The sequence below is a fragment of the Aedes aegypti genome, chromosome 3 (assembly GCF_002204515.2).
Source record: "Aedes aegypti strain LVP_AGWG chromosome 3, AaegL5.0 Primary Assembly, whole genome shotgun sequence".
In the NCBI taxonomy this organism is placed as follows: Eukaryota; Metazoa; Arthropoda; class Insecta; order Diptera; family Culicidae; genus Aedes; species Aedes aegypti.
Window position 1 is genome coordinate 139,334,687 of NC_035109.1, and position 27,689 is coordinate 139,362,375.

Here is a 27,689-nt window from a genome sequence, read left to right on the forward strand (position 1 = left end):
ATGATTGATAAAAAAATACTCGGCTTATTTTGGATAACAGTGTTTTCAAATGACGAACTTGTGAGATGACCGGAAACTGGAATGAACTGAGAATGGAAAATTTCCAAGACTAGCGTTGACAGGCATAATACGAAACCCGAATGGTTGAGAGAAGCTTATGCGAGCGCGAGCGTCAAATGGGAGAAGAGCGGAGAGCACACCTAAAATAAGAGAAAATTGAGCGCACGCACCTACAGAAAATTTAGGGATAGAATAAAATTGAGAACAAAATTTGTAAAATAACTCCGGGTAGCGAAATCTCAACATTAAAAGAGAGAGAAGTTGGCCTAGAGAGAAATAGAAAGAGAAAAATCCGAGATTGAGCTTGATGCCGAACGAAGTGTAATTGGTAGGACATTCAGTGCTCTATTTCCGAAGCGAGCAGTTGGTTCAATCGGCAGCTCACAAAAAAATATCAAGTAAGATGGCTAAGCGGCACGACATCAGTATGAAGCTGTACAAAGGCAGTAGGGTGCCGGTGCCATTAGTGGACTACCTAAGCTTTAAAAAATCATAACAAAATAACGAAAAGCCTTAACAGAAATCTTTTGGCGTCAACAGAAAGATGTCAACCTCTACTATATGGGAAAAATATAAAAAGAGTGATAAAACTAATTTTTTTACATAAAATCGCTTGAGCCACTATTGGTACACGTGTTCCAGTAGTTGCGCTAGTGTTCCAGTAGTTGCGCTAGTGTTCCAGTAGTTGCGCTAGTGTTCCAGTAGTAGACGTTCGGGAATGATACAAGGAATTTTGAACAAAATGGTAAAATTTTACATGGGTTTTACATTTTTCCCTCGAAACAGCAATTCATATCTTTCGAATGAAGCATAAAGCTCATCTCTGGGACTTTTCTTCATTTGTATACATCCATTTAAAAAACTGCTTCCATTCGTTGATCCACTACTGGAACACGACGGCGACTATTGGTGCAAGGGAGCAAATTTTTTGCGTTAACTTAATTATTCATATGACTTTTTGATAGAATTAAAAGCTGAAATTTGGCGAATCGGCTAAACTAGAGGCGATCTATCCACCAAAAATAACACATGTCGTTTTTATCGAAAAATGTACGTTTTATTTCATAGTCCAATCTACTGGTACATTACAACCATTGGTACCGGCACCTTCCTGACTCTAGAGAAGTTGTTTTTTGGAAATATACTTCAAAATTCGCGGTTCTTCTTGACGTTACATCTCCACTGGAACAGAGCCTGCTTCTCAGCAGAGTTCAAAGAGCACTTCCACAGTTATTAACTGAGAGCTCTTTTTGCCAAAGTTGCCATTTTTTCGCATTTATATATCGTGTGACAGGTACGATTATACTTTATGCCCAGGGAAGTCAACACACTTAAATTATTTCACCGACCTCAGTAAAATTTTTCGCCGAAAACCCAACAGCTGAGAGCTCGGTAAATTTTAACGCCGAATCTCGGTACTTATTTTACCGAGATTTCAGCAATCCGAATTTTTTGCCGAGATCTAGGCGAACGTCACCGAGATTCGGTAAACGTTTACCGAGATCCCGGTAAAAGTTTTACCGAGAATCGTCAAATTATTACCGAGATATCAGCTGTTGCGTTCTCGGCGAAACCGTTTAAGTGTGAAGGAAATTTCCATAACGATCCTGGACCGACTGGAATTCGAACCCAGGCACCTTCAGTATAGCTTTGCTTTGTAGCCGCGGGCCCTAACCACTCGTCTAAGGTTATTTACAGAAAAAAAGTGTCAATTTCTATAGAAATTTCAAACGATTTCCATCCCACAAAGGTGGATCAGTGGAAGAGGGTTATAATTATGGATCGAATCGAATTTTGGCGTTTCTATCGGATTTACCTTATCTTTGATTCATAACTGTAATTTTTCAATGACTTACAGTTATGAATAATCAATTCTAGAAATATAGTAGTTGACATTATATTTCCTAAGGACGGAAAAAATATACTTAGGCATATTCAAATTGATTGCTGTGCTGTAAAAATGTATGGTTCAAATAGAGAGAATATGTTCTGCGTAATTGTAACTCTATTTGATAAGACATTCTCTGTTTAATCCAACTCTGACCCATATCTGTGTGCTATCCATAACTGTGCAGCGACTGTATTTCTGTAAATACAACTCTTCAATTACAAAACCATCTTTTTCCACACAAAAGCAAATTGATTCGAATGTTTTCGAAGCGAAAAAGCATCTGCCAAACATCTCCATTAGGATTTCCGACTTTTGGACAGGATTCCCCGGCGGCACAAGAAAATCCCCCAATTGCGGGGCACTACTGCCAAAGATCTACGAGAAACTGCACCACCATCAGCAGACGCTTTTTCTGCCGCATTTTCGTCCGGTGACATGGTTTCACATCCAATTTCATCAAATGGGCATGGGTAACCAAGCGACGACGATTTCCCTCTTCCCGTTTGGCAGATATGTCATTAGCCATGTACTGGATCGGAATTGTTTTAGACAGATAAATAATCGATTTGAAATTAATTGTACCCAGAAAATTTGGCCCAATCTGGGAGAGCAGAGTGTTTGCGACGCGTTTTCCGATCGTATTAATTTACATAATAGTATGGCATTTGTTTTAGGCCGTGGAAAATTGGTTCCGTGTTCTGCCTGATCCAGGATTCTAATCCGTTATGGTAAAATTAAGCAACCCGTTAATTAGTGCACCGGAATTATCAGGAAACAATGGCATTGCCGGTACAGGCAGATCTTGCACCTTGCAAACGGTTTATAATTAAATTTCCATTCGTCACAGTTTCCAGCGCGATCCAAAGAATGGGTTCCTTCCTGCCATTTAGAGCCGGTCACACAGTGAATGTATTACTCTCATATCAGCGCTAGGGTGACCCATGAAACTGTACATAAATTTGTTCATTAGGACCCCAAGGTACTATGAAAGTTTTAGCGGAATACAGGATGGAGAAGGGAGGGGGGTTGTTACTGTAGGGAATCCGAATTTCAGTTTCAATAGGTATATATTTGTTTGTTTCTTAACGAAAAGAGACTACCGGTTTGTTACAGTCTCTTCTATATTGATTGAAGATATTCATTAATTACAGTCCCAAAATGTGGTCAAAATGTAATTAGCACCGTTTTTTTTATATATTCGGTCGATTTTCTGAGCAAGAACATAATCATTAATGACCGTACTATTCTCGCGTAACTTTTCAAAAGGGCCTATGTAACAATGAGAGATTCTCTCCTCACTCGCTCTCCTTCAATTATAACAGTTCAATACTAAAGTTTTTCACCACACATAGAAAAATCTTTGTCTAGCGTTTCATACAAATAACGTTATAATACGTTCTTCTTCTTTCTGGCGTTATGTCCCCACTGGGACAGAGCCTGTTTCTCAGCTTAGTGTTCTTATGAGCACTTCCACAGTTATTAACTGAGAGCTTACTACGCCTAAGGCCATTTTTGCATGTGTATATCGTGTGGCAGGTACGAAGATACTCTATGCCCTGGGAAGTCGAGAAAATTTCCAACCCGAAAAGATCCTCGACCGGTGGGATTCGAACCCACGACTCTCAGCTTGGTCATGCTGAATAGCTGCGCGTTTACCGCTACGGCTATCTGGGCTTAGTTATTGATTTAAAATAAAGTGAACAAAAAGATCCTCTCAATGCTAAATAGATCCAAACCAATTTTTCACAAGGAACCAACAGATGTAGCTTTCAATCTTCAATGTACACTTTCGAGAACTTCAAACATTATGTTGCCACGGGGTAGATATGGGCTCGGACCTCTTTTAGCAAACTCGCATTTGTGTGTAGGAGTTAGCTTTAAGCTAAAACAATTCAGTTTTATTAGGAAATTCATCGATATACAATTTTAGGTTTACTCACATAATTAGTCCTTTCTGTGTACCAAATATCCACCGCTTTGTAACAATTAATAACTTCACCGTTTTTATATCTGTCGAAGTGGTGTTGTTTGTTATTAAATTAAGCATTCAGTCTTGAAATAAGGAGTTATTTTAGAGTTTAACTCACTGCATGGAATCTTCACTTCTACTGTTTTATTATTGCCCTATCAGTCACTGGTATTTCTATAGATGATTGTTCTCCTATTCATACTCGTCATCGGCTGTACGGGTGGTGCAGAACGTGCTGAACCGTGTTGCCAACATGCCCCGGCCCATATCGCTTCATATGTATGTATGTATGTAGGTAGCCACCAATCCTTGCTTGAGTCTTGCTCTGCATGCGGCTCCACTCAACAGTAAGGTCAAATTTTAATACCAATCTGCATTCAACATATCGCTGTATGAAGGGCCAAAAGGGGGGTGGCGGACCCGTAAGTAAAAACACTTACGCGAAACCCGCGGGAAACAGAGAATCTCCTTCCAGCCATATGATCCAACATATTGAGTATTAGAATTTGCAATACTTGTCGAGCTTTCCACGGAAAGGTTTGTTAGAAGAAGGGCGCGTCAAATCTTTTACTAGACGCGAACGACTAACACTTTTCCTCCTGACTCCGATTGGCACTCCACTTCATTGTCCAATTGTAAATTCAATGATGCCCTGATGCTCCCACTCTCCCCAAAACATGATAAATTTAATTATAGTTATATGTTATATAGTAGATATATATATATATATATATATATATATATATATATATATATATATATATATATATATATATATATATATATATATATATATATATATATATATATATATATATATATATATATGAACCCACACTTTTGCACGATACACCATACTGAGGGGTGAACCCAAACTTTTGCACGATGACTTGACTGACTGTTTCATTGATTTTGAATACTTTCCAGATTTTTCCGCCAAAATTTTGTGGGGTCTCTTCAAAGAATATAAGATTACGATTCTAATGACACTTTGATTTACAATTTTGGTCGACCCAATGCTGAGGAAATTTAATATGAATTTTCAGTGTGTTTTTTGAAAAATATCACAACTTTAAGTAAAAATTTAGTATACAAAATTCAAAAAATGTTTTTGGAAAAATACATACGAAGTAAGAATAACTCTTTGCCTTTCGAATGCGACTTAGAGAGTTTCAATTGGACGTGTAATCACAGAGATATGGACAAAACACTTTTGTATGTTTTTGAGGGGGTGAACCCAAACTTATGCACGGGAGTGTATATAATAAAATGATAATAAAATATGAAAATAAAATAGTAGTAACAATAAAATATGACTCAGTGAAACAGCATGCAGTATTATATCGGCCGATGTATATTTTTCTTTTGAATATTTGTCCTACTGATGATATTAGGCTGGTCGAGGGAAGAATGATAAAAATAAACAAATAATTTGAATAAAAATAAAAAAAAATCAGCGATTTGTTAATAAAATTTCCGGATACATCAAACACAAAATTCCAGCTTCCATATGTTTAGGGAGGACAAACAAGATAATAGTACATCAGACGCTTCTTTTCAATCGCTGTAGCCTACTGTAGTAAACAAGAACCATTACATTAAGGTCATTGTAGCAGCATGTAGTGCAATGATGTTACGGCACATTCCCCTAGACTCCGGCTGACACCATACTACATCGTCCATCTGTGACTTCTCTGATGCCTTAATGCACCCTCTCAATACCCTGCATATAATAAATGAAATAATTATAATAAAATATATAAAATGGAATTTATAGTTGCATATGATATGAATATAGATGTTTCAGAATTTCCATTCTTTAAATGTGATGAATTGAACTTAATTAGGTAGTCTCTAAAATAAGGACAAATTACAATTTCCGGAATAGAACGACATGCTGAAATATTAATAGCAGTGATTATATTAGTATTTCCGATGACTCCATGATGCTTCTGGAAATTATGCCAATGAATTAGTATAACAAACCAATTATAATTAAGTAATTCGTGCACCTCCACTGGACTAGTAGCTATAAGGAATGAAAATTATCTGTTATTTTATGAGCCAACGCAATTATTTGTATAACTATTTATTACCTATGAACAGTAGATATAGTACAACGCTATGCAATGTGTATGTATGTAGGTAGCCACCATCCTAGCTTGAGTCTTGCTCTGCATGCGGTTCCACTTAACAGTACAGTCAATTTTCATTATCAATCTGAATTCAATATACCATTGTATGAAGGGCCAAAATGGGATGTGCCGGACCCGTAAGCAGAAACACTTATGCGAATCGCCCCGGCCCATATCGCTTCATGAGTCCTTAAGCTATACATATGAACAGGAATGCCTCTCAAATACTGGTAAGCGTTTTCGAATTTTTTTAAGCAGATTGATTGTTGTGGCAAGCCCAGATTCTCAACTGTTTGTACATTGCGCAGTGTGAATTGGGATTCCTCGTCCGTCCCGTAACAATATTATATTCAATATTGGCGACGGCCACGTCCTTAAGATCATCGGGGAAAATAAGAAACATGGATGTTATCGAATTTAAGTGACGCATAATGCTTAAAATGAAATATTTTTAGATTTTGACGTAAAAATTAAACATTGTAAAATTTAAGTGATTCACACATGTTTTACCATTACTTTGTTATTTGAAGTCCTAGAACTTTGATGTCTTCGACAACTTGTCGTATTTTTCTAAAACTTCTGCCGGAAACACGAAAGCTCTAGGATGCGAAATAAAAAAAAGTTTGTATCGCAGCGCCACCTATGCGGCAAAATTTCCAAATAACTTTTACCATTAAATTAAAAAATAAACAAAACATTCAAGACAAGTCTCCCTTGACATCAACTCGAAAAAATGCACAACTAGAGCGCTAGAGGTTTTGTCTGGCTAACTTTTGCTCCTGGCCCAGTGCGCAATGTTTACAAATCTCGCATAATCTGGGATAACGCCCTAAAAGCCATTGGTAACCAGGTGTGTAGCTCGTTGTTTCTGAGCAAATGAAAGAATAAGCATCCAAACCATAACCACTGACAGGTAGATAATGATCCTTTCTTCACCATAGCGCTGTTAACAAACGTGTAGGTTAGAGTGATGCAAATTTCGAAATTTTTGCTCCCCTATGCTTAAACGATTTAAATTATGGTAAAAAGCATCCTCCCAAAATTTGAAATGATTTGGATGAAATTTGACTGTGCACACGCCATTTGAAGTTTATATGGAGATTACTATGGAAAACACCAACCTTTTGTGTTCAGCCCTCCATCTCTTCGTCATAATATTTTATGGAAAAGTGAACACACTCTTCTCATGTGAAATTCTTCTAGCTACAACTTTGTCGAAGACCACATTTTGATTGGACGTTAGGAAAAATTGTTATTCATCATCATAAAGTGGGTTTGCCTTCAGTTAGCTTCATCAACTATTCGGCAGACAACAGTGGTGCTCCTGGCGGGAAGAATAGATCAAAGTAATCCAGGCTACTATGTTCTACAGCAAAAAAGCAGTGTTGCTCTTAAAGTAATTGAATGATCATCTCAGCATGGTTTAGACTTTGGAATCAAGAATAACAAATTATCCTTACGTCCCATCAAAATGCGGTCTTCGGCAAAGTTGTAGCTGGGAAGATTTTACATGGAAAGAGTGTATTCGCTTTTTCATATATTATTATGATGAGCAGATAGAGGACTGTACACAAAAGGTTTGGCTTTTCCATAGTAATTTCCATATTAACTTCAAATGGCGTGTGCTCAACCAAATTTCTTCCAAATCACTTCAAATTTTGGGATAATGATTTTCATCATAATTGACACCGTTTAAGCATAGGGGAGCAAAAACTTCAAAATTTGCATCAGTCTAGTGTAGGTTCATTAAAATGCTCAGAAACAACGAGCTACACACATGGTTACCAATGGCTTTTAGGGCGAGATCATAAGTTATGCGAGAAATGTCGATGTGCCCTTTTGAATTGTTCGTCCAGAATTGTGTGTTGGCATCTATTTACTATTCCACTAAAGGTAGAGCTTTACAAAAATCTTTATTATTCCACCATTCTCTGACACTAGGTCACTCTAGTGATTTATCATTAATGGCCAAATTTGCTCTGTTACACTATCCTTTTACTCCCAGCAAGAAAGTTGAGTTCAAAGTGTGTTAAAAATTAGTTTAGATTACTAAAGAAACTAAATTTATATAATAGAGAGCTAACTCGTTAATCGCATTTTTGATGATCTTGATACTCCTCGGGAGTTTGCCTTTAATGATTTCTTAAAGTCCTTCAAAAATAATATTCTCTGGAAGTCCTCCATTAAATTCTATCTCCGACTAATCAAAAGTTTGTTCTTAGTAACCTGTGAGAACTCCTTCTAGAACACTTTTGGAAATCTTTCCAAAAACTCCATTTACTTTCTGGTAAACACACATAATTTAACCCAAACCCAAAGTAAATCCTCTGAAAACATCTCAAGGCACTACGCCGGGAATCTTAGAAAAAAAACTGCAATGATTTGTTCAAAAAATTTTCTTGAGTAGTTTTAAGATATTTGTGCTTATTCTGCGCGTCGTGTGAGGTGAGGCGAGTCGAATGAAGTGACAATTGTTGACTCGCTCCCATTTGATTAACATTAGTTGTCTCACGTCACTCGAGGTGAGAGCGACTTTTGTCGACTCATACGACGCGCAGAATAAGCTCAACAAGTTCCTTCAACAAAGTTTGCAAAATTCTTCAGATAATTATGAACTGCTTAGCAATTTTCCCTGTATTTTTTCCAAGCATTATTGCTCGGATTATTCTAGGAATCATTCCAGGTAACGATTCATGCGTGAATATCCTTGTGTTCTTATGAGCACTTCCACAGTTATTAACTGAGAGCTTTCTTTGCCAAACTTGCCATTTTCGCATTCGTATATCGTGTGGCAGGTACGATAATACTCTATGCCCAGAGAAGTCAAGGAAATTTCCATTACGAAAAAAAACTGGACCGGCCGGGAATCGAACCCAGACACCTTCAGCATGGCTTTGCTTTGTAGCCGCGGACTCTAATCACTCGGCTAAGGAAGGCCCCAGCAGTACAATAGATATTAGAATAAATATCATGAGCTTATGTCGTTCGTTTAAAAAAATGCATTTGATAGTCAACATAATCAGATAAAAAACTGGGATCAAATCTTGAAGAAATCTTTACACAGATCCCGAGAAATTTTTTTGGCAAATTTTTAAAATGCACCTGTAGTGTCCGAGGTCTGCTTTTTCCGACATTCCGCACTTCGAAAAATTCGCGGAAATATTGCAACGAACCGTTGTAACCCGGCAGCCTTACGAGTTTCCCGGATGTAAGTTAAAGTGGCTTATGCGCCACTCCGATTGGAGACCACTAACCGTTTTTGGAGGTTGCCCGACCTTTTGAGACCCTTCAGGGGAGGGTTAAAGATTTTCCCAAAGTTATTGGGCGGGAAACGAGTTGGCTGACCTAGGGAAACAAGATGCCTCACGACTGTGAAGTCGTGCGAATCAGAAAATTTGTGTGTGAAAAAGCGAACTCTGCCGGTAACTAGACAATTGTCGCGAGGGGTATCATCACGGGCAGACTTCACCAGTAAACACTTCGAACAAGCCACGTTCGATGAGAGAAAAATCCTTGGTTGGATTCAGGACCAACCTTCCCAGAAAATACTCCAAAAGAGACTACAAAAAAAAACGACCGAAGTGTGAAAATACTTCTACATTTACCGCTTCAGATTTCTCTCTACTATGCTTTGTATATGAGTTTCTTCTAATACTTTTATGGTAAGAAACGATGTACCCAATGATGTACCAAATGTTCAATACAAATTCAATCAGTTCATCATTCTGCACAAAAATCTTACCGCTTAATCCGCAAGTCTACACTAGCACAAGACCGCAAGAAACGCACTACGCACTTTCTACTAACTACTAACTAGTCGAGGGAAACGAAAGAAAATCTAAATTAATAAACTTCAAAGCACTTTCACACTTTAATTTAGTTCACCTTCAAGAACACACCACGGCGCGGTAACCAAAGTTGGACCGTTCTCGCCTCTTCCGCGAACCTGAACGAAGTGAACGAGCTAAGTCTGAGGGTCCTCAGATAAGGCGCGAGATGTGAAGGTCTTCGTCACCGGATATTACGCGAAACTAACGAAGTTAATTTCGCGAAGGTCAAGACTTCGCTTTCACGCACACCAACGTTCTAACTCGTCGGGTGAAAGCATCCCCTTTCCCCAAGATAGATCCTCCAAATCGCTGCCCTCCCGAAGATTATGAATAGGAAAGGCCGGGTCAACGATTCTTCAATATGATCTCGACAGGTCGATGTCCGAGGATCGTCACATGGTCGCTTCAACAAAGTTCGTATGGCTGCTGAGGTTTGGCGCCAGAAGGCTAGTTGGAACTCATTTAGTTTATGGACTGCGGTGTGGAGCAAGTGAGCTCAGTGAGTTCATTGAGTTCTATCCTAATATTCACTCAATCTGAGCGATCGATTTCAAGGGGTAGTTCAATGGTGAAGTTCATTACATTTGCTACTAATGCTATTTATTTACAAATTATAATTACAAATTCATGGTACTGCTACATCGTTCGCTATAGAATTAGTCACCAGAATGAAATCCTCATCCCGTTACAGCAAATCCAAACCCCAAGTCGCTGTTTCTATCCCTTTTTTTTTCCCCCGCTCGCTTCAATCGCTTTCCTTCTCTTTGTCCTCTGTAAATTTAGTTAGCCGAAAATCCACACTCATATATTCGGTCCATTTTCCGTTTACTCCCATGTATTAAGCCCTTTTCAAAAGTCATTCATAATTGGTAGTCAATGGTTAGAAGACATGTCTTGCATTGGAAGACATTTGAGTAATGTGGAAGACATTTGGAAGACGGAAGATTTTTGGAAGACTTTTCAGAATTTGTTGAAGACATTTGGAAGACAATTTTAAATTATTGGCATTTTTTAAATTCTTAGATTTGGAAAAAACAACATATGAGTTGGAAATTACAGAAACTCTTCTAGAAGATTTTTGCACGACTAAATCAAAACTATAGCGAACTCTCCCATATTCCGTTGAAAATTCTCCAAGGATTCCTTCAGATATTGATTCGAGAATTTTGACAAGGATTCTTCCAGAGTTTCTTCTAGGAACTCTTGAAGATATATATGAATACATTCTAGTAATGCATTTAAGTATTATTCCATAGAATCATCAAAGTTATTCATGGATTACTACAAGGACTTTTTGAAATCTGTTTCAGTATTTCTCGTGTGTTTTTACGAATTCGTTTAAAAAATTAAAAAGGGATTTTTGGGATATCTGTCAAGATATTTTTACTGGTTTTCCTGATCCTCCAGCAGAATTCCTAGGGCAACTTCACCGGTGGTCCAAATTTTTGAACCATGTTATAAAATGGAGCGATATCTGAGAAGAACACCGACTCTTGGAAATACCGAGCCATGGAACAGGAATGCTTGTATAAGGGGTTGTATAAGGGGACCATCACAATAACCATGAAATTATGGGTTTTTGTATGGTTTCATGTGTCGATATAGAATAATAATGAGTCGATGCAGCTCCTCTAGGAGTTCATCTGAATATGCTTCGAAAACATCACTACATTCCCTCCGGGAATTTGTCCAGAGTTCCTCAGGAAATTTCTAAAACAAAATCCCCGGGAATTTATTCAGACTTCCTCCAGGAATTCATCCATAGCACCTCCAAATTTTTTTTAAATCCTTCTAGAAATTATTTCAGATTTTCTCTGGCAATTCTTCTGGATTTCGTCCAGCGATTCCTCGGAAAGTCCTCCGGATTTCTACAGGCAATTCTCCTAGTTGATAGCCTTCCCACATCTTTACTCTTTCACAATACAGTTGTAGTGGAAGCGATGTAGGTACGATAGGCAAACAGTTTCAACACTAAATAAATCGCACTCGCTTTTTTCGCGTGTGTAGTAAAATGAGATGGATGGATTTGAGTTATGAAAGTGGTCCGCGTGGACTGTAGGGATTTGAATTCTAAACTTGTAACCATCACAGTTATTGGGTCACCAAGTGGCTCGGTAGCTTAGTTGGTAAAACGCTCGTCTAGCATACAAGAGTCCTGGGTTCAAATCCCAGCCGAGCACGTGGATTTTTTTCATAATTTCACCCATAATTTGTCCACTTTTACCACGCGTAATAAATTAATTAATTCTCCTAGATTATTCTTCCAGAAATTCCTCTGGAGTTCCTCCAGCAATTCCTCGAAAGTTGTAGTTCCTTCCTGGAAGGTTCCTCCGATGTTCCTTCCCCGATGTTCGAATGTCCTCCTTAGTTTCACCAGGAATTTCTCTGGAGTTCGTCGAGCAATTTCCCCGGAGATGTTCTAAGAACGCCTCAGGACTTCCTTCAAGAATTGCTTCATAGTTCATCCAAGATTTCCTTTGGAAATCAATCAGCTGTGATCAAGAGCAAAGCAGGAAATCCATTGCTGAAAGAACTCCGTAAGAATTGCTGGAGGACTCGAAAAGGAATTCATGGGGACAATCTGGAAAAAAAAACCTGGAGGAATTCCCTAAAGAACTGCGCAACAATTCCTAAAGGAGCTATGGAGGAAATCCAAAGCTCTTACCGGTGGATCTTTGGAGGATATGCTAGATACGTTTATGGAGAAAATTCCCTTAAGGTCGTCCGGGGATTTATTTCTAGAGTAAATCTCCGGAGGAATTGCTATTTTAGATACCCTGAGGAATTTCTGAAGAAAATCCTCGGAGGAGTTCTTGGGGAAAATCCCCGAAGGAATTCTTTCAGGATTTTCTAAAGCAAATCGCCAGATTATATCCTCAGAGGAATTCCTAGATGAATTTCTCGGAGGAATTTCTGGACGAAATTCCCGTAAAAAAAAACTCTGGAGGAGTTCCCAGAAGAAATATCAGGAGAAACTCTCTGAGAATCCCCGAAGGAATTTCTGGACGATTCCTGGAGGGAATCTCCGAATGAATTCCTGGAGGAGTTCTTCATCAAATGAAATCTTTGGATGTACTTCTTAAGTAGGTACAACCTCGGTAAAAAATCTGGATGAAATCCACAGAGGAATTTCTCGACAAAATCCTCGAAATATTTGCTGTTCCAAATTTACTTGAAAATTCCTGGAGAAAACCCTGGAGGAGTTCTTGAGGGAAATCACCGGAAAAATTCTTAAACAAAATCTACGGAGAAATTTCTAGAAAAAATGCCAGAGAAGTTTATGAAGGAAATTCTCAGAGGAATTCTTTGGCGAAATCCCTGGAGAAATTTCTGGACGAAATCTCCAGAACAATTCCTGGAGAAAAAATCAGGAGGAGTTTCGGGAGGAAATCCTCGGAAGTGCTGCTTGAGGAAATCCCCAGAGATATTCTTGAAGCAAATTCCCGGAAAAATTTCTTGAAAAAATCCCTAGAGTAATAATTTTTGAAAATCCTCTGAGAAATTCCTGGAGAAAATGTCCGGAGGAGTTCCCAAGGATATCGCCAGAGGTATCCTTGAAATCCCCGAAGGAAACTCCGGAGGAATTCCTGGAGAAAATAATCGGAGAAACTCCTGGTTTAAATCTTTAGAGAATTTTTTTGAGGAAATCGCCTGAAAGATTCTCTGGAAAAATCCCCGAAAGAAGATCTGGAGAAAATCCTCACAGGAATTCCTCAATGAATTTCTGGACAAAATCCCCAGAGAAAATACTGGACAAAATCCCCGTTGAAATTGCTAATCGAAATCCTCTGAGGAATTCCTGGTGCAAATCGTGGATGAAATCCACAGAAGAATTGCTATTGGAAATCACAGTTTCTCCAAGAAATTCTTCAAATTTCATCTAGGAATTTATTACGAGTTTCTCCTAGAATTCCATCAGAGTTCTATCTGAAATCCCTACGGATTCCTTACTTTAAAAAATATTTCCAGTAATTTCTTCGTAGCTTCTCCAGAAATAATTCCGGGATGCATCCAGGAATTCCTCTGGAGTTTCTCTGATTATTCCTTCTGTCTTCCTCCGGGACTTACGCCAGAGTTCCTCCGGAAATCCTCCACAGTTACTTAGGGAATTCCTTCACAATTGATCTGGGAATTTTTCCAGAGTTTCTCCAGGAATTCCTCCAGAGTTTTTCCAGCAATTCTTCCAAAGATCATCTGGAGCTCCACCGGAAATTTATTGACAGTTCTTTCAGAAAAAGCTATGTGTTTTTACCAGTGTTTTACAAAATACAACAGCGATTGAAGTGTTATAAAAAAAAAAATCAGGGATATTTCATATATTACCTGTGGACAAATCCCTCAATGCATTTCATCAGGAATCTTCAGAGAAATCTCTAGCAAATACAATCCTTGGTGGAATCTATGGCAGGAAATGCAGGGAGGTGTTCCTGAATTCAACAGTACAGATAGTTTCTAAAAAATACTAAAATGAGCTCTAGGGTAACTTATTTGAAAACTGTTTGCGATTTTTTCAAGATCGCAAGATGAATTCATAGAGGAGTACATGAGATTGAGATATTTGCTAAAGAGTCTGAATAAAACCATGAAAAATTGTTATATTTTTGCTATAATTTCTGGAGATTGCTGGAGGAAGAAGTATGCGAGTTTAGAAAATCTTAATCTTTAGAAATGTTATTCATTGAATTGTTCATTCAATTTATCCTTTTTGCAATGCTTAGAGGAATACATTCATATTATCTTGGAAGAATAATTTGAAAGTTTGAAGAGTTTGTTTATTTTTCACACAAAAATGGGCCACCTCAATCATCACAGTTATATGTTCATTATTCATCTCTTCATCTCACATGGGGCTCGGGGCGATGCGCACAGTCACAATCGCGAACAAAACCGCGAATTGTCCTACTTTTGGTTTACGACAGCAAAGAGCAGCTATCCTTTGGCAGATACTTTTATTCACACCAGGATGCAGCTCTGAACTGCCACGGAAAAAGCATTGTTCGTGTATCTGAATGTTGGTTCTAGGAGCCAGCGTTTGGACTGGAAATGGGTTCACCTACTTGGTGTTGCAGTAATTAATTGTTCTGAGTGAAATCTCGCAAGGCAAGAGCCATAGGTCATGACATTATCCTTAATTATGAAGGCAACAGAATGTGGAGAACAAATATTTGAGCTGGATAAAAGAGGTTTTTTTTCTCCATCGCTGAGCTACACGCCCAGTGTCCTTTTTTGAGGGCAGCTACGCAGAACGCCCAGCGTTCTCAAATTAGGACAGAACAGTTACCCTACAGTTATGGATCAGAGTTGGATGAAACAAAACATATCTTATCGAATAGAGTTGCAGTTACGCTGAACACATTTTACTCACGTGAACCATAAATCGCAATCAATTATGGAATCCGTTTTTCTCTGAAATTTGACCATCACCGTGAAATTTTACCTGCGATGGTATTTTGCATTAATTTTGATGCACAATTGGTAAGAAATAAAATCGCGTGACACTGTGATCAATTTCACCCGAATTTACGGTACTCTAATACGCATGGTACCCGGAAATCGCAAAAATGATAATTAACCTCACAATTGGGATCATATAAACTGCACTTTCGCCATCTTGAAAACACAGAATATTTGATTGGTAGGGTGTCAAAACAAAACACTGCAACCTGGTGCAATTTATAGATGTTCGTCTGGTAATAGCAGAGAAAAATGTGCGATAGTCACATTGAAAAGAGAGTGGAGAAAATAAAAGTTCAAGATGATGAAAACAAGTGAAAAGTGCCTTCTTAAATGCAGAAAATAAGCTAGTTTTCTTAGCTGTAGCTTGTCAAAAAGGTTAATCTAGTGTTACCAGTGCAGATTCAAGTGCTTTTTGTGGAGATCCAGGTTTGACGCCAGACGCTGTGGCGGAAAAAAAATTTGAATTTTGAAATGAATGTGGGATAGTGGCAGAAATTAAGTGAACGTGCACTTGAGTCAAAGTTTTTTTTTATGAAAATGAAAGCGAATTTTCTCAGGAATAAAAAAAAAATATTAACTTCAAACAGTTTTCCACAAAATTTTCCACCGTTGAGAAAATTCGTAAAGAAAAGCCGGTAAAACTATGTTCCAATTAGTGGAAAACCTCCAAAAATATATATTTGAGAAGGTAATTTCATAAGCTTTAATCGCTGAAATTTTTGAAATGTACTTTTTTTCGTTTTTGAGTAATGGCCAATTTTGTGGAAAATGACCATATAAGCCTTTTCTTTGAATACCCATATTTCAATCGAAGCATCGGAAAAACAAAGATTTTTTTTCGAAGCAATTGAAAATTTTCTAAAACATATGAAAAAAGATATGGAATTGGTTTTAATGAAGTATAAGTCGGAATCATCCATTATTCATGAAAAATTACACCGCTAAGAAAAACTGTTTCTGCCTCAACTTTTCATTACACTGAAAAGGGATTCTTTCTTTTCTATGGAACAAATAAGATTATTATTATTTTTTTTTTAATTTTATATATTCAATTATTCAGTATATAACCCTTTCGGGACGGACCATATTTGAGTGATTATTTCCAAATTTACCTTATAAACTCATCATCTCGTAGAAAAAAACTTTCTTTATTCTTGCTATTCTATCAATCTATGAACTTTTTAGGGTCAAATTCAGATTTTTTATTTCGTCATTAGTGTGCTCTATCGTGGAATTCAGAAATAATTCATATGATTTTATTATAAATGGATTGGAAACAATGTACGAGATATAAAAATACTTCATATTCTCTCTAAGATTATGTTTTGAATGCTTAGGTGTCGAAGACGTTTAACGCTATAATTCAAGAACTAGTCTACGTCATAGAAAAATGGGTAAACATACATGCGTGAAAACTAATTGTCTCAACCAAACCATCTTGGTTTTGCTATGTTTGTTTATATCCTCAAAAATTATATGATTTTTTCTCAAAAATAATTTACCTGCACAGGTTTATTTTCCTTCTCAAATATGATTATTTGGTGACAGAAGTTTGATTAAATGTGATTGAGCTTGAGCTTGAGCTTGAGCTTGATTGGCCGCCCGTGGATGCACTCCAGTATCGCCAGATCAGCTGCACTTACACAAGGAACCAACCGAATGACTGCTTGGGACTAACAGGCATCCTCAGTGTATAAATGCTGGCGATCTTCTATTTTTAGGCAACAATGACACCTGCCACGTCAGAATGCAGACCAATGAGGGGAAGGGGGAGGAATTGATGATAACTGAACTGGCTCCCACGTAGACCGTATATTCCACTGCATCCACGCCAGTTCATGCGGGAGTGTATGGATTGGGGGAAAGGCATGGCAGAGAGGTTTGCTTTTGTGGTTAAGAGATCATATTTAAAAACGTACTACAAATAAAGTGATGTAGTTACAAAATGAGTATATTTCTATCCTCATTACTCACATCAATACTGACTCCTAGATGTCAACTAACACTCTAAAACGTATCGGAAGTGATATATATATATATATATATATATATATATATATATATATATATATATATATATATATATATATATATATATATATATATATATATATATATATATATATATATATGCATCTGTACTAATGTTCTGTAATCTTAACTGATTGAAAAATCATTTGATTCTGATTTTCGAAGACAATAAGCAAAGAGCTCAAATCGCTTATTTTTTTTACGTATTTTTCACATATGAAAAATACACTCAATCATTCATAGCCTCACTATGCATACCATACAGGAACGTCTATAGTGTTTCTGTTTTGAAATTCTTGAGATCATAATTGTTCCATGAAAAGGTAAAGGAATGACAACCAAGACATTTAGTTTTTCGATTTATGACCTATGGGCGGTACCACTGTGCAGTGGGCATTTTTATATTCTTTGAAGCACCGCACTAGACAACAGACTAGCATGGTTTCGGATTATTTGGCCGAATGCCGTTTGGCCGAACTTGAAAACAATAGTGAACTACAGTTAGCAAGGATAGAAGAAGAAAATCCTATATGCTTTTATTCTACTTCTCTGCAAGCGGTCATAGCTGCCAGCAGAGGATTTCACATTGCATTTGTAGCCAGCTTTTGACAGTAACTAAAACGGTTTACGATTTATTCATTCTTCTGTAGCATCGGTTTGCTTTGATGCTTCGAATCGTACTAAGTAAATTAATTCATAGTTCTAGTAAGAAGGAGTTCAATCTTCTTCTTTTCACAACGGAAAAACAGTAAGAGTTAATCTTGGATTTGATAAGACATTTTATGAGCGTCCAATAGACTACGAAAAATATTCAAATATGAAAGAACAGCCTGTGATCAAAAGAGGGAAAAATCTCTTATAAAAATGTAAGTGAGTGTAATGCAAATAATTATTATAAGGTACCGCGGGGCAAGTGGGTAAATAGGGTAAGCGAAAATAATTTGTATATTTCTCTGAATATGTGAATTATACGTTTTCAACTCATGCGTATACCTTTGAGGCCATTCAGAATATTACAATAGATAAGAGATTTCTGAGATTTTTCAACCATTATTGCATATTAGAGCGAAAGATTGTTAACCAATCAATTACTACTCCGTAACAAGTTGGCGGCGTGCAATATTATTTTAATATTTTCAGCGGAAAAAAGTTGCGGAAAATAATTTTCTGTACCACTTCTAAGTTGTTCCTTCTGACTGTTTTGAACTGCAATAAAAAAAGTTTTAGTATTATTTCGACAAAGACCTAAAAATAACTAAATTGTAACACCGTCAATTTTCTACTCACGTGGGGCAAGTGAAAAGTTTCTCATTAGAGATTGAATTTGTGTTTCCTCTTTGGGTAACTATAAGTGTACAAGGTTCGCAATTATCATAGAACACCAGAACGTGCTGATGATTCAAGAAACGCTATACTCAAAGCGTTAAAAGCTATTATCATGGCCAAACCATGAAGCTTCTCTAAAAAAAAGGTTGCCAAATATTACGATATAAGTTTACTTCGGACAGCCGATTGAAAGAAAGACGTTGATTGAAAAATTCCAATATAAGAGAACGCACGAAAATCTCGTGGAATGTCTATGTAAAGCTAGTTCAAAAGATAAAAAATGGGGTATAGGTGTATCCACATAAAAAAGTTTCTGAATACTTCATTGAAGGATTCCGTTTGATTTCTCCCGATTTTTTTACTAAATAACTAGCGGTGTAAATTCTACAGAGCAGAAATGCAATTGCTGTTCCATGATCTAAGAACTAACATTGGAAATGTTGCAGTTATAATGTTGTCGAATCATTTAAACAAATATAACTGAACAGAAGAAAATTCAAGTAACAAGAATAGATTTCTCTTTGTTTACATGTTACTTATGTTATTGTTCATTGGGACGCCTTAACAAATGTTAAAGGTTATAGATATCGTGAATATAACTGTTAGTTTTTGATTTTATTGTTCAAAACGATAAATTTTTCACTTACCCCACTTGTGGGGCAAGTGAAAAGTACGGAGACGTTTTTCAAAAACTTTTTCTGTACTTTTTTCTTCAATATTACATGAAAATCAATTTTAGCGTACTGCTTATATTTGGTGGGAGTCAAGCTAAAAATATACACGACCACATTTGTTTTAATTTAAAGTCACTAGAATTTGAAGAATCTCAACTATGCGAAATCCATTACCCACTTGCCCCACGGTACCTTATCAGAAGGAAGATAAAATTTCCAATTAAAAATAACCTTAATTATTGACAATATTTATGGAACCAGTACAAATCGAAAGAATAGCCTATGTTCAAAAGAAGGAAAAATTTCTGATGAAAATCACTTTAAACCTTAGTAGCATAAGCATAGCAAAGATAAGCAATTAGGGCGTAATTGAAAGGTACAAGGTACTTCAATCTACTTTTTTTGTTCCCCTAGCATACCGGTGGTAACCCAGAAACGAACCAACGAACCAAGTCTTGGCACGAGTTCACAACTTCGTCCTGAATTAATTATTCGTTTTAATTATTCTCTCAGAGTACTGATAAAGCGACAAACATGACGTTCGGCCACATCATAAAAAAATAGCTATGAACACTCATCAGCGTTGAAGCAATTTGATTATTTTTTTGTTCGTAATTCTGCCAAACGGCATTCGGCCAAACGGCATTCGGCCAAACGACCCGTTCGGCCAAATGGCTTTTGGCCAAATGGCATTCGGCCAAATTGCCGGACACCGACTAGCATGCAACGCCCAGTGGCACAGTTGGAAAACATTTCTCACGAAAAGTTTACCGGCCTGAGGTGGGAATCGAACTCACACTTCTTAGCACGATGCGGCTAAATGCCTTGATGACACTAACCGCACGCTACGAAGCCCACTAAATTTTGCATGTGTATATCGTGTGACAGGTACGATGATACTCTACGCCCATGGAAGTCGAGAAAATTTCCTTTATCCTCGACCGGCTGGACTCTAACCTACTACCCTCAGCATGGTCTTGCTGAGTTTACAGTTATGGCTATCTAGCCCCCAATATCAAATTTACTTTATTTTATTTTTTACATAGAGTATTAACGTCATTATAATATTAGTTTTAAATACGCATTGTCAAAATCATACCATTAACCATATTAAAGCATGAATTTGCTTTTTTAAATTGTTACATATATTACGGCTATTTGAAAAATTACATGAAACAATAAATTTTTTTCGAATACATTCATTTATTTGGAAACTAGTGGTCCCGGCAAACTTCGTCTTGCCATCAAGTAGGCTGTTGAAAAACGCCATGCAAGTCCCGTGTAGAAAATGTCAGATTAGTATTCTCCCGTTTTCCCCACTATCCCGAAGACTTTCCTTAACTTTTTTTCGCACAAACACGTCGGAGCTCTGGACGAATTCAACAGTGAAAGAATCATGTAAGTCCAATCACCCGTTCTCAAGCCATTTCGTGACATACAAACACCATTCCATTTTTATTTATATAGATTATCAGATTTGAAAATAAAGAAACTGACAATGCTTCTAATAAGACAATCCATAAGACAGCAGCGATCAGCAGGCTTTTAGGTTTTCCATGAGTTTTTAAAGTTTCGCAATCGGTGTGACCGTTAGATTACAAAGAAAAATGTAAAGCTCTGAGGGACGATTCAAATATGACGTCCATTGTTTTTCGGAATTTCTGGATCCCCCCTCCCCCATCTGTCACGCTTTTTCCAATACCTAATACATGCACTGTCACACTTTCATTGACCCTCCCTCCTCAAAATGATGAACGTAATTTTTAATGACCCCTGACCAGTGTTGTTCAGACTCATTTCCCCGAAAATAACATTTTCCGAACTACGAAGCCACGAACTACTACAACCATGCTCTATCCTCCTAAGATAGAAAAGCAGATGGTTAAGCTAGAGTACTGCACACAAAATCGATCAATTTTGATCCCAGAGAGCCACAATTCAAGTTTCGGTGAAATGAAATGAGTGAGTGAGTGAGTGCGAATCATTTCACCGAAACTTGAAATGCGGCCCACCGAGATCGAAACTGTCGGATCCCATGTGCAACACTCAAGCCCAACCACCTCCCCCTCCATCTCAGGAATACAACGCACAGTTATACCAGTTCATGGCTTCACAATTCGAATTTTGGGGAAATGAGTCTGATCAACACTGCCCCTGACCATACTCGTAAGTTTTGTTTTCCTTTTCGTTTCGGTTGCATGGGCACTTTTAGCTGTCAACCCTACCATGGAAAGTTTCCTGGAAAGCATTATGTATGATTATGATCTTTGAAGGAAGCATCACACGAATCAACGGACTAGCATGCAACGCCAAACGGCACAGTCGTAATACGTCCCCGACAAAAAAAACACGAGCTGAAGCGGGAATTGAGCCCACGCTTCTTTGATCGATGCAGCTAGTTACTTTGCAACACTATATGCACGGCAATGAAGCCCAGATATTAATTTTTAATATATAAGTCTCAAAATTCAAGATATGAACATTGTATTTTTTAAGGTAAGAGGAACGAAACGATATTTTTATTTGAGCGAATAATCCAGACTCCAGAACTTCATACATTGCTTACCCAGTGAACCATGTATCGTATAAGAATGTGCATCCAAAATCACATATTCATGCGTCCAAAATCAGAATTGCACAAGATGCCATATTAAGCGTTATCAATGTCAATACAAGTTGTATATAAATCCCTAATACGATTCATAAACAACAATCTGTGTTGACAACAAAACATGTCGTAAATAGTGCAACATAGAATCACGTTATGTTATATGAACTGACAGATCATATATCAATCCAGTAAGCATCGTATGAAATCGCAATAACTTAGCAAAAATTGCCTCCCAAACTTTGTCTATCTGCTGACAATGGGCCTCAAAGAACAACAAAGTATGTGTCGCTGTACATGAAACATGTATTAAAATTGGCAAATAATCACTCTTCGGACAAGTAACCCTTGGTGGTACAGTGGTAAGGTGCACGATTGCTGATCCAGAGGTCCCGTGTTCGAGACTCGCTGGAAACTTTTTTTTTATTTTCATCCAAATTTTGTGGCATCGTATATCTGATCGCAGAAAGTCCGAAAAAGTCGTGCCAAGTACGCATATAGCCTCCACTTTGGTAGGTATATAGCCTTTTCGTGCATTCTATACGATTGAATTGATTCGTATAGAATGATGTATAGCAAAAGTTATACCAACCAAAATGCTGACTGGGTAATAGTTTAGTTGAGTATTTCATAGTACTGCAAAAGTTTAAAGTTTCCCAGTGTAGAACGCATTTCAACATAATAAACAACATTTTTGCAAGTAATACCAGCATGGGCTGCATACATCAATAGTACGCCATTTAAAATAATCTGCAGTTCCGAAGCAAATAGTAAGTAAAGGTTTTTAGCTCCAGTTGTCCAACTTCATAAACATTATAGCAGATATTGAACCAGCATGCATTGTAGAACACCAAAATGGGTTATCGATTCAACATGGTATTGACAGATTATCAAAGCAAGGGGACATTCAAATATTACGTCCATTGTTTTTAAGTCTATCTAAATCCTTCCTATGCTCACTATCACGCTTTTTCCCATGCCCCTATGCACTGTCACACTTTCGTACACTACCACTCCTCTAAACGGTTGACGTAATTTTTGAACGTTCTCCAGAAAATTTACTGCTTCCTAAACTTTGCTATAGGCGATCTAAGACAATAAATGTGATTCCCAACCTATTTCAAATATGGAGTAATAAAAAAAAGGTTTTAACCCAAATCTATGGTTTTCGTTTACATAGTTTTTGTACGGTACATTATTTTTAAGATTCGTATGTAATCACTCATTCATTAGACTGGCCCAACTCAGTATGGAAGAAAAACAAAGTTGTAGAATTCCACGGGGCACCCCCCAGGATTATTCCTTAGGGTTAAGAAAAGACTTCCTGAAAATTTCAGCTCATTTGGTCGTTCCATGAGCTGGCGCAATTGAATTGAAGTTAATATGGATTTTTCAGCTCAAACATATGGGAAACAGCACATAATCTCCTGTCTGGGTCAGGATAATTGTTGATCGCGTTCAATTGAACCCAGAATGTCAAAATCACTACTTGGTACTATAGCGAACATTAAAGTAGAAGGTTGTATCATTATTAAAATTAAGAAAGTTGGCGTTTCAACTATCTGAACTAGATTTGCAATACTGCCTAATATTTCTTCCAGCCACTAAGCACTATGATGTGCTATGACGCTGAGCGGCTAAAGATTCTAGTATTAGAAAGTCAGCAGAAATTAATAGCGCCAAACAATTTTTCGACTGGGCTGTGTCGCAAAAGGTGAAACACCAATTTAAAAAAGATTGGGAATTTATCTATGCAACTGAAAATGACTATTCAGAGGCTGAAAAATTTCTTCGGGAAAGATATTCCAAAACTTATTCCAATTTTTGGAACAGAAAAATATCATTCATTTATACCAAAAGACGAACGAAGCATTTTTGCTAGTGAATTCCAAAATGCACATGAAAACCAAGAAAATACAGCATGCTTTGCTCTTAATGATACAAAGAAACGAAAATCTTCTGGTGTTAGCAACCAAAGACAATCTTCCCGGTTGAAAAAATAGATAGTATTACGATGAAAATGTAAGTTATATACTGAATAATTGAATAAATAAAAAAATAATAATAGTCTTATTTGTTCCATAGAAAAGAAAGAACCCCTTTTCAGTGGAATGAAAAATTGAGGCAGAAACAGTTTTTTTCAATTTTTCTTAGCGGTGTAATTTTTCATGAAAAATATCATCCATTCCGACTTATACTTCATTAAAACCAATACCACATCTTTTTTTCAGATGTTTTAGAAAATTTACAATTGCTTTGATAAAAAATCTTTGTTTTTCCGATGCTTCGATTGAAATATGGGTTTTCAAAGAGAAGGCTTATATGGTCATTTTCCACAAAATTGGCCATAAATCAAAAACGAAAAAAAAAATACATTTCAAAAATTTCAGCGATTTAAGCTTATGAAATTACCTTCCCAAAAATATATTTTTGAAAGTTTTCCACTAATTGGAACATAGTTTTTCCGGCTTTTCTTTACGAATTTTCTCAACGGTGGAAAATTTTGTGGAAAATTGTATCCAGTTATTTTTTTTTTATTCCTGAGAAAATTTGCTTTCATTTTCATAACAAAACTTTGTTTCTACGATACTTTGTTCTTGAGTTATGATTTTTCAAAGTAAGTAGTGTCAGAGGAAAACAAAAAGATTCCAACTGAGTTTTCCGGGAAAATAAGCGACCCTGAATTTTTCTTATTTTTTTTTATTCATATATTGATGAGCCCTGTCTGTGGAAAAAGTTTCATGAAAATCTGAGACCCTTCGGCTCACTTTGTACGGAAATAAAAAAATCCCCTCATGATATCATGAGTCCAAATCATGGTGTATTTTCATAAGATGAAAACACACTAGAATCATGATATCATGAGTCATAATCTTGTTTTTGGATTTTGATTTCTACCCGTGTATGAATGACATCGCAGCAAATGAACAATGTATTTTGTAATATGAAATATGAGCGAATTTCAAATAATAATACCTTGATCAACGTATATTTCCAAAAAAAAAAAATCATTTTCATTTTTAAGGTGTCGCTAAATTTTGATTTCTGGTCATAAAGCTGACATGGGGAACAGACGCTGTCATGATCCGCTCCCAACATGAAGTACAGACGCTCCAGGTTTGTAAAGCAAACACCCCTTCCCTGTCAGCACACATCCCACTTTCCATTGGGCATAACTCATCAATCTTCCCTAAAGTTGTTCCTTTCACCACCCAGACAACCAGAATGTTCAGTATTGAACAAAACATTTGCAACTTTTTCGATTTTCCATACAAAATGGTCAAATTTGGAAGCTCATATCTCAGTTATTTGTAAACCGATTTGAATGAAATTTTCACAGCACGTCAGATATAACTTGAATTTAAACATATATTTTTGATATATTTTTCAATCACGAGTTCAAAAGTATAACGGTTTGACTCAAGTGAAATTTTTGACAAAAAATTATAAATGATTTATTTGAAAATAGGAAAGCGCTACACATAAACAGTCTTTAGCAAACTTGTTCATATTGTCTAATTCTACAACTTTGCGGAAGACATCATAATGATATTACTTCAACTTTTTAAGTTACGTAAATTATAATAAAAAATGTGAAAAAACTCGCTTTAGTCAAACTGTTATTGCTGCTGAACTCTTGATTGGAAAAATCTCTCAAGAATATGTGTTAAAATTCAGGTTATATCTGACGTGCTGTGAAATTTCATTAAAATCGGTCCACAAATAACTGAGATACGAGCTTAAAAAGTTGACCATTTGGTATGGAAAATCGAAAAAGTTGCAAATGTTTTGTCCAATACTGTATATATAACGAAATCACCTTTTGCGTTATGCGATGCTTATATGTTCAAAGATTCCGTATGAGATGTCGTCAAAACGCCTTATACGTACAAAAGTGGAGGCGATATATGTGCATATTTTATATGATGAAAGTTGGCATGCAATGCGAGTGTAAAGAATTTATTGCGAGTTAATCCGTCGTCTTATGCGACTTATTTTATGATAACAAAGATTATTTGATAGCTGATACGGATTGATTCGATTTACTTTGTACGTGTAAACGGAATGATACAAAACGCACTGATGGACTCAGAAAATAGCGTTTTTTTTGCGAGGAAACCCATCAGTCAATCGATTTTATTCACCGTGTTGTGTGGGTGTGATGTAGTTCGCACAATTAAGCGACTTTTTATGTTATTATATTCGACTTCTGTTTGTCTGGGCAGTACTGCGAGGAGTTTGGAATAGGTGTTGCTGGGCAGCAGCCTAAAGACCACACAAAATGGTATATTATTCAAGTACGCGAGGTACCAATAGAACTACATGCATATCATTTGCTGTTCCAACATGGCGTATATTTAAAACTAATATTTATTTAATGTAACAACGGTTACAATTTAGTGCATCACCAGATGATGATAGTGTGAGCTAGGCGTTAGTCTTAAAGAAAAAAAATCTAAGTGTAACGTCTGTTTGTCTATGCTAACGCAATACAATGAAACATATTGAAATAAACGCAATATGTCCAACGCAAGCTTTCGATTGACGCGTCCCTCCACGAAATGGATGAATTATGCATGATACCAGTCCTCGGAAATTGTCACTCTCCTTCGAAGATTTATTTCCACAAAAGCTGTTGACCGATATTCAAAAGAACACAAAAAAAGGGCTCAATTGCCATTTCACGAGACGTGCGAACGATGAAGCTATACCCCATTCGACAGGTTCCATTCTTTTCTATCGCTCTCGGGTGCGTTGGCGCATAAAACTTTTATCATCCAGCAGTAAACTGCAGTAAATATTTCAAACGCCTGCCTGCCCTGAAGTGCTAATAAATACCCCTCCAAACTCATTTCAAACAACCTGACCTCAGTCGGAGCATCACTTGCGATAGCCTTCCACCGCAAAATCCATTAAAAACAGGAATTAATTTTATTTTCCGCGTTCTTCCCGCTGTTTCTTTCTTTTCCCCTCCGCAGAATGCGACTCACAATGTTCGGACGACATTTCGCCGATGATGGAAGCACCTCTGCCACCTCATGCGACCCTCCCGATAGCGCTGGTTCCCCTGCAGAAGTCCTCCCCGGAACGAAGGATCACCCAGAAGGAAATTATCGCCGGCGAAGAGCGGCCCAAGTTTCTCACCATCAAGCAGGTGCAGGATGCCTCGCAGGGTAAGTTTTTCCAGCTCCTTGTGGGGGGGAGAGGGTTTTCCCATAGCTTTCGCTGCTTGCACCAATATCTATGCGCTGCTAAGCTGTAGCGTGTTTGCATCCATCGATCGTTTCCTTCTCTTTCTCATAATTTGCACTTTTTTAGCATAGCATTTGAATGAAATTCATTTTCCTCCACGGAATCATCGGCGCATCGAGATCGTTTCGACCACCACCACCAGTCACAATCAAACCGAATCGAAAATTGCACCGTCTCTAATCTCTTATCATCATCAATCACCTCAACGACACGGGTAGCAGTATCGAAAGGAATCATGATTGTGGAGGAAAATTCAAGCATGAGATGGGATTATAATCTTTTTGTTCGGTTGAAGGGTTTTTCATTGCTCATAACTTTTATTTGAGATGATGTGACATTTTGGGCATTCATTTCAGTTCAGCAAGTTCAAGTTATAAAGGTTTTAGTAGAGCTAAATGTTTCTCGTCAACCAGCTAATTGTTTCCAGCAACTTTTCATAAAGAAAAAAAAACATG

At 37.2% G+C, this 27,689-nt stretch overlaps 1 protein-coding gene across 4 annotated transcripts in view; it reads left to right on the forward strand.

The window, feature by feature from the left end:
- Nucleotides 1–27,689, forward strand: part of LOC5567265 — a 437,455-nt gene that overhangs the window by 372,980 nt on the left and 36,786 nt on the right. For all 4 annotated transcript variants that reach the window (XM_021849478.1, XM_021849479.1, XM_021849480.1 and 1 more), the window contains exon 6: nt 26,961–27,155. In XM_021849478.1, coding sequence (XP_021705170.1) covers nt 26,961–27,155 — 195 coding nt within the window. The remainder of the gene's footprint in view (nt 1–26,960; nt 27,156–27,689) is intronic.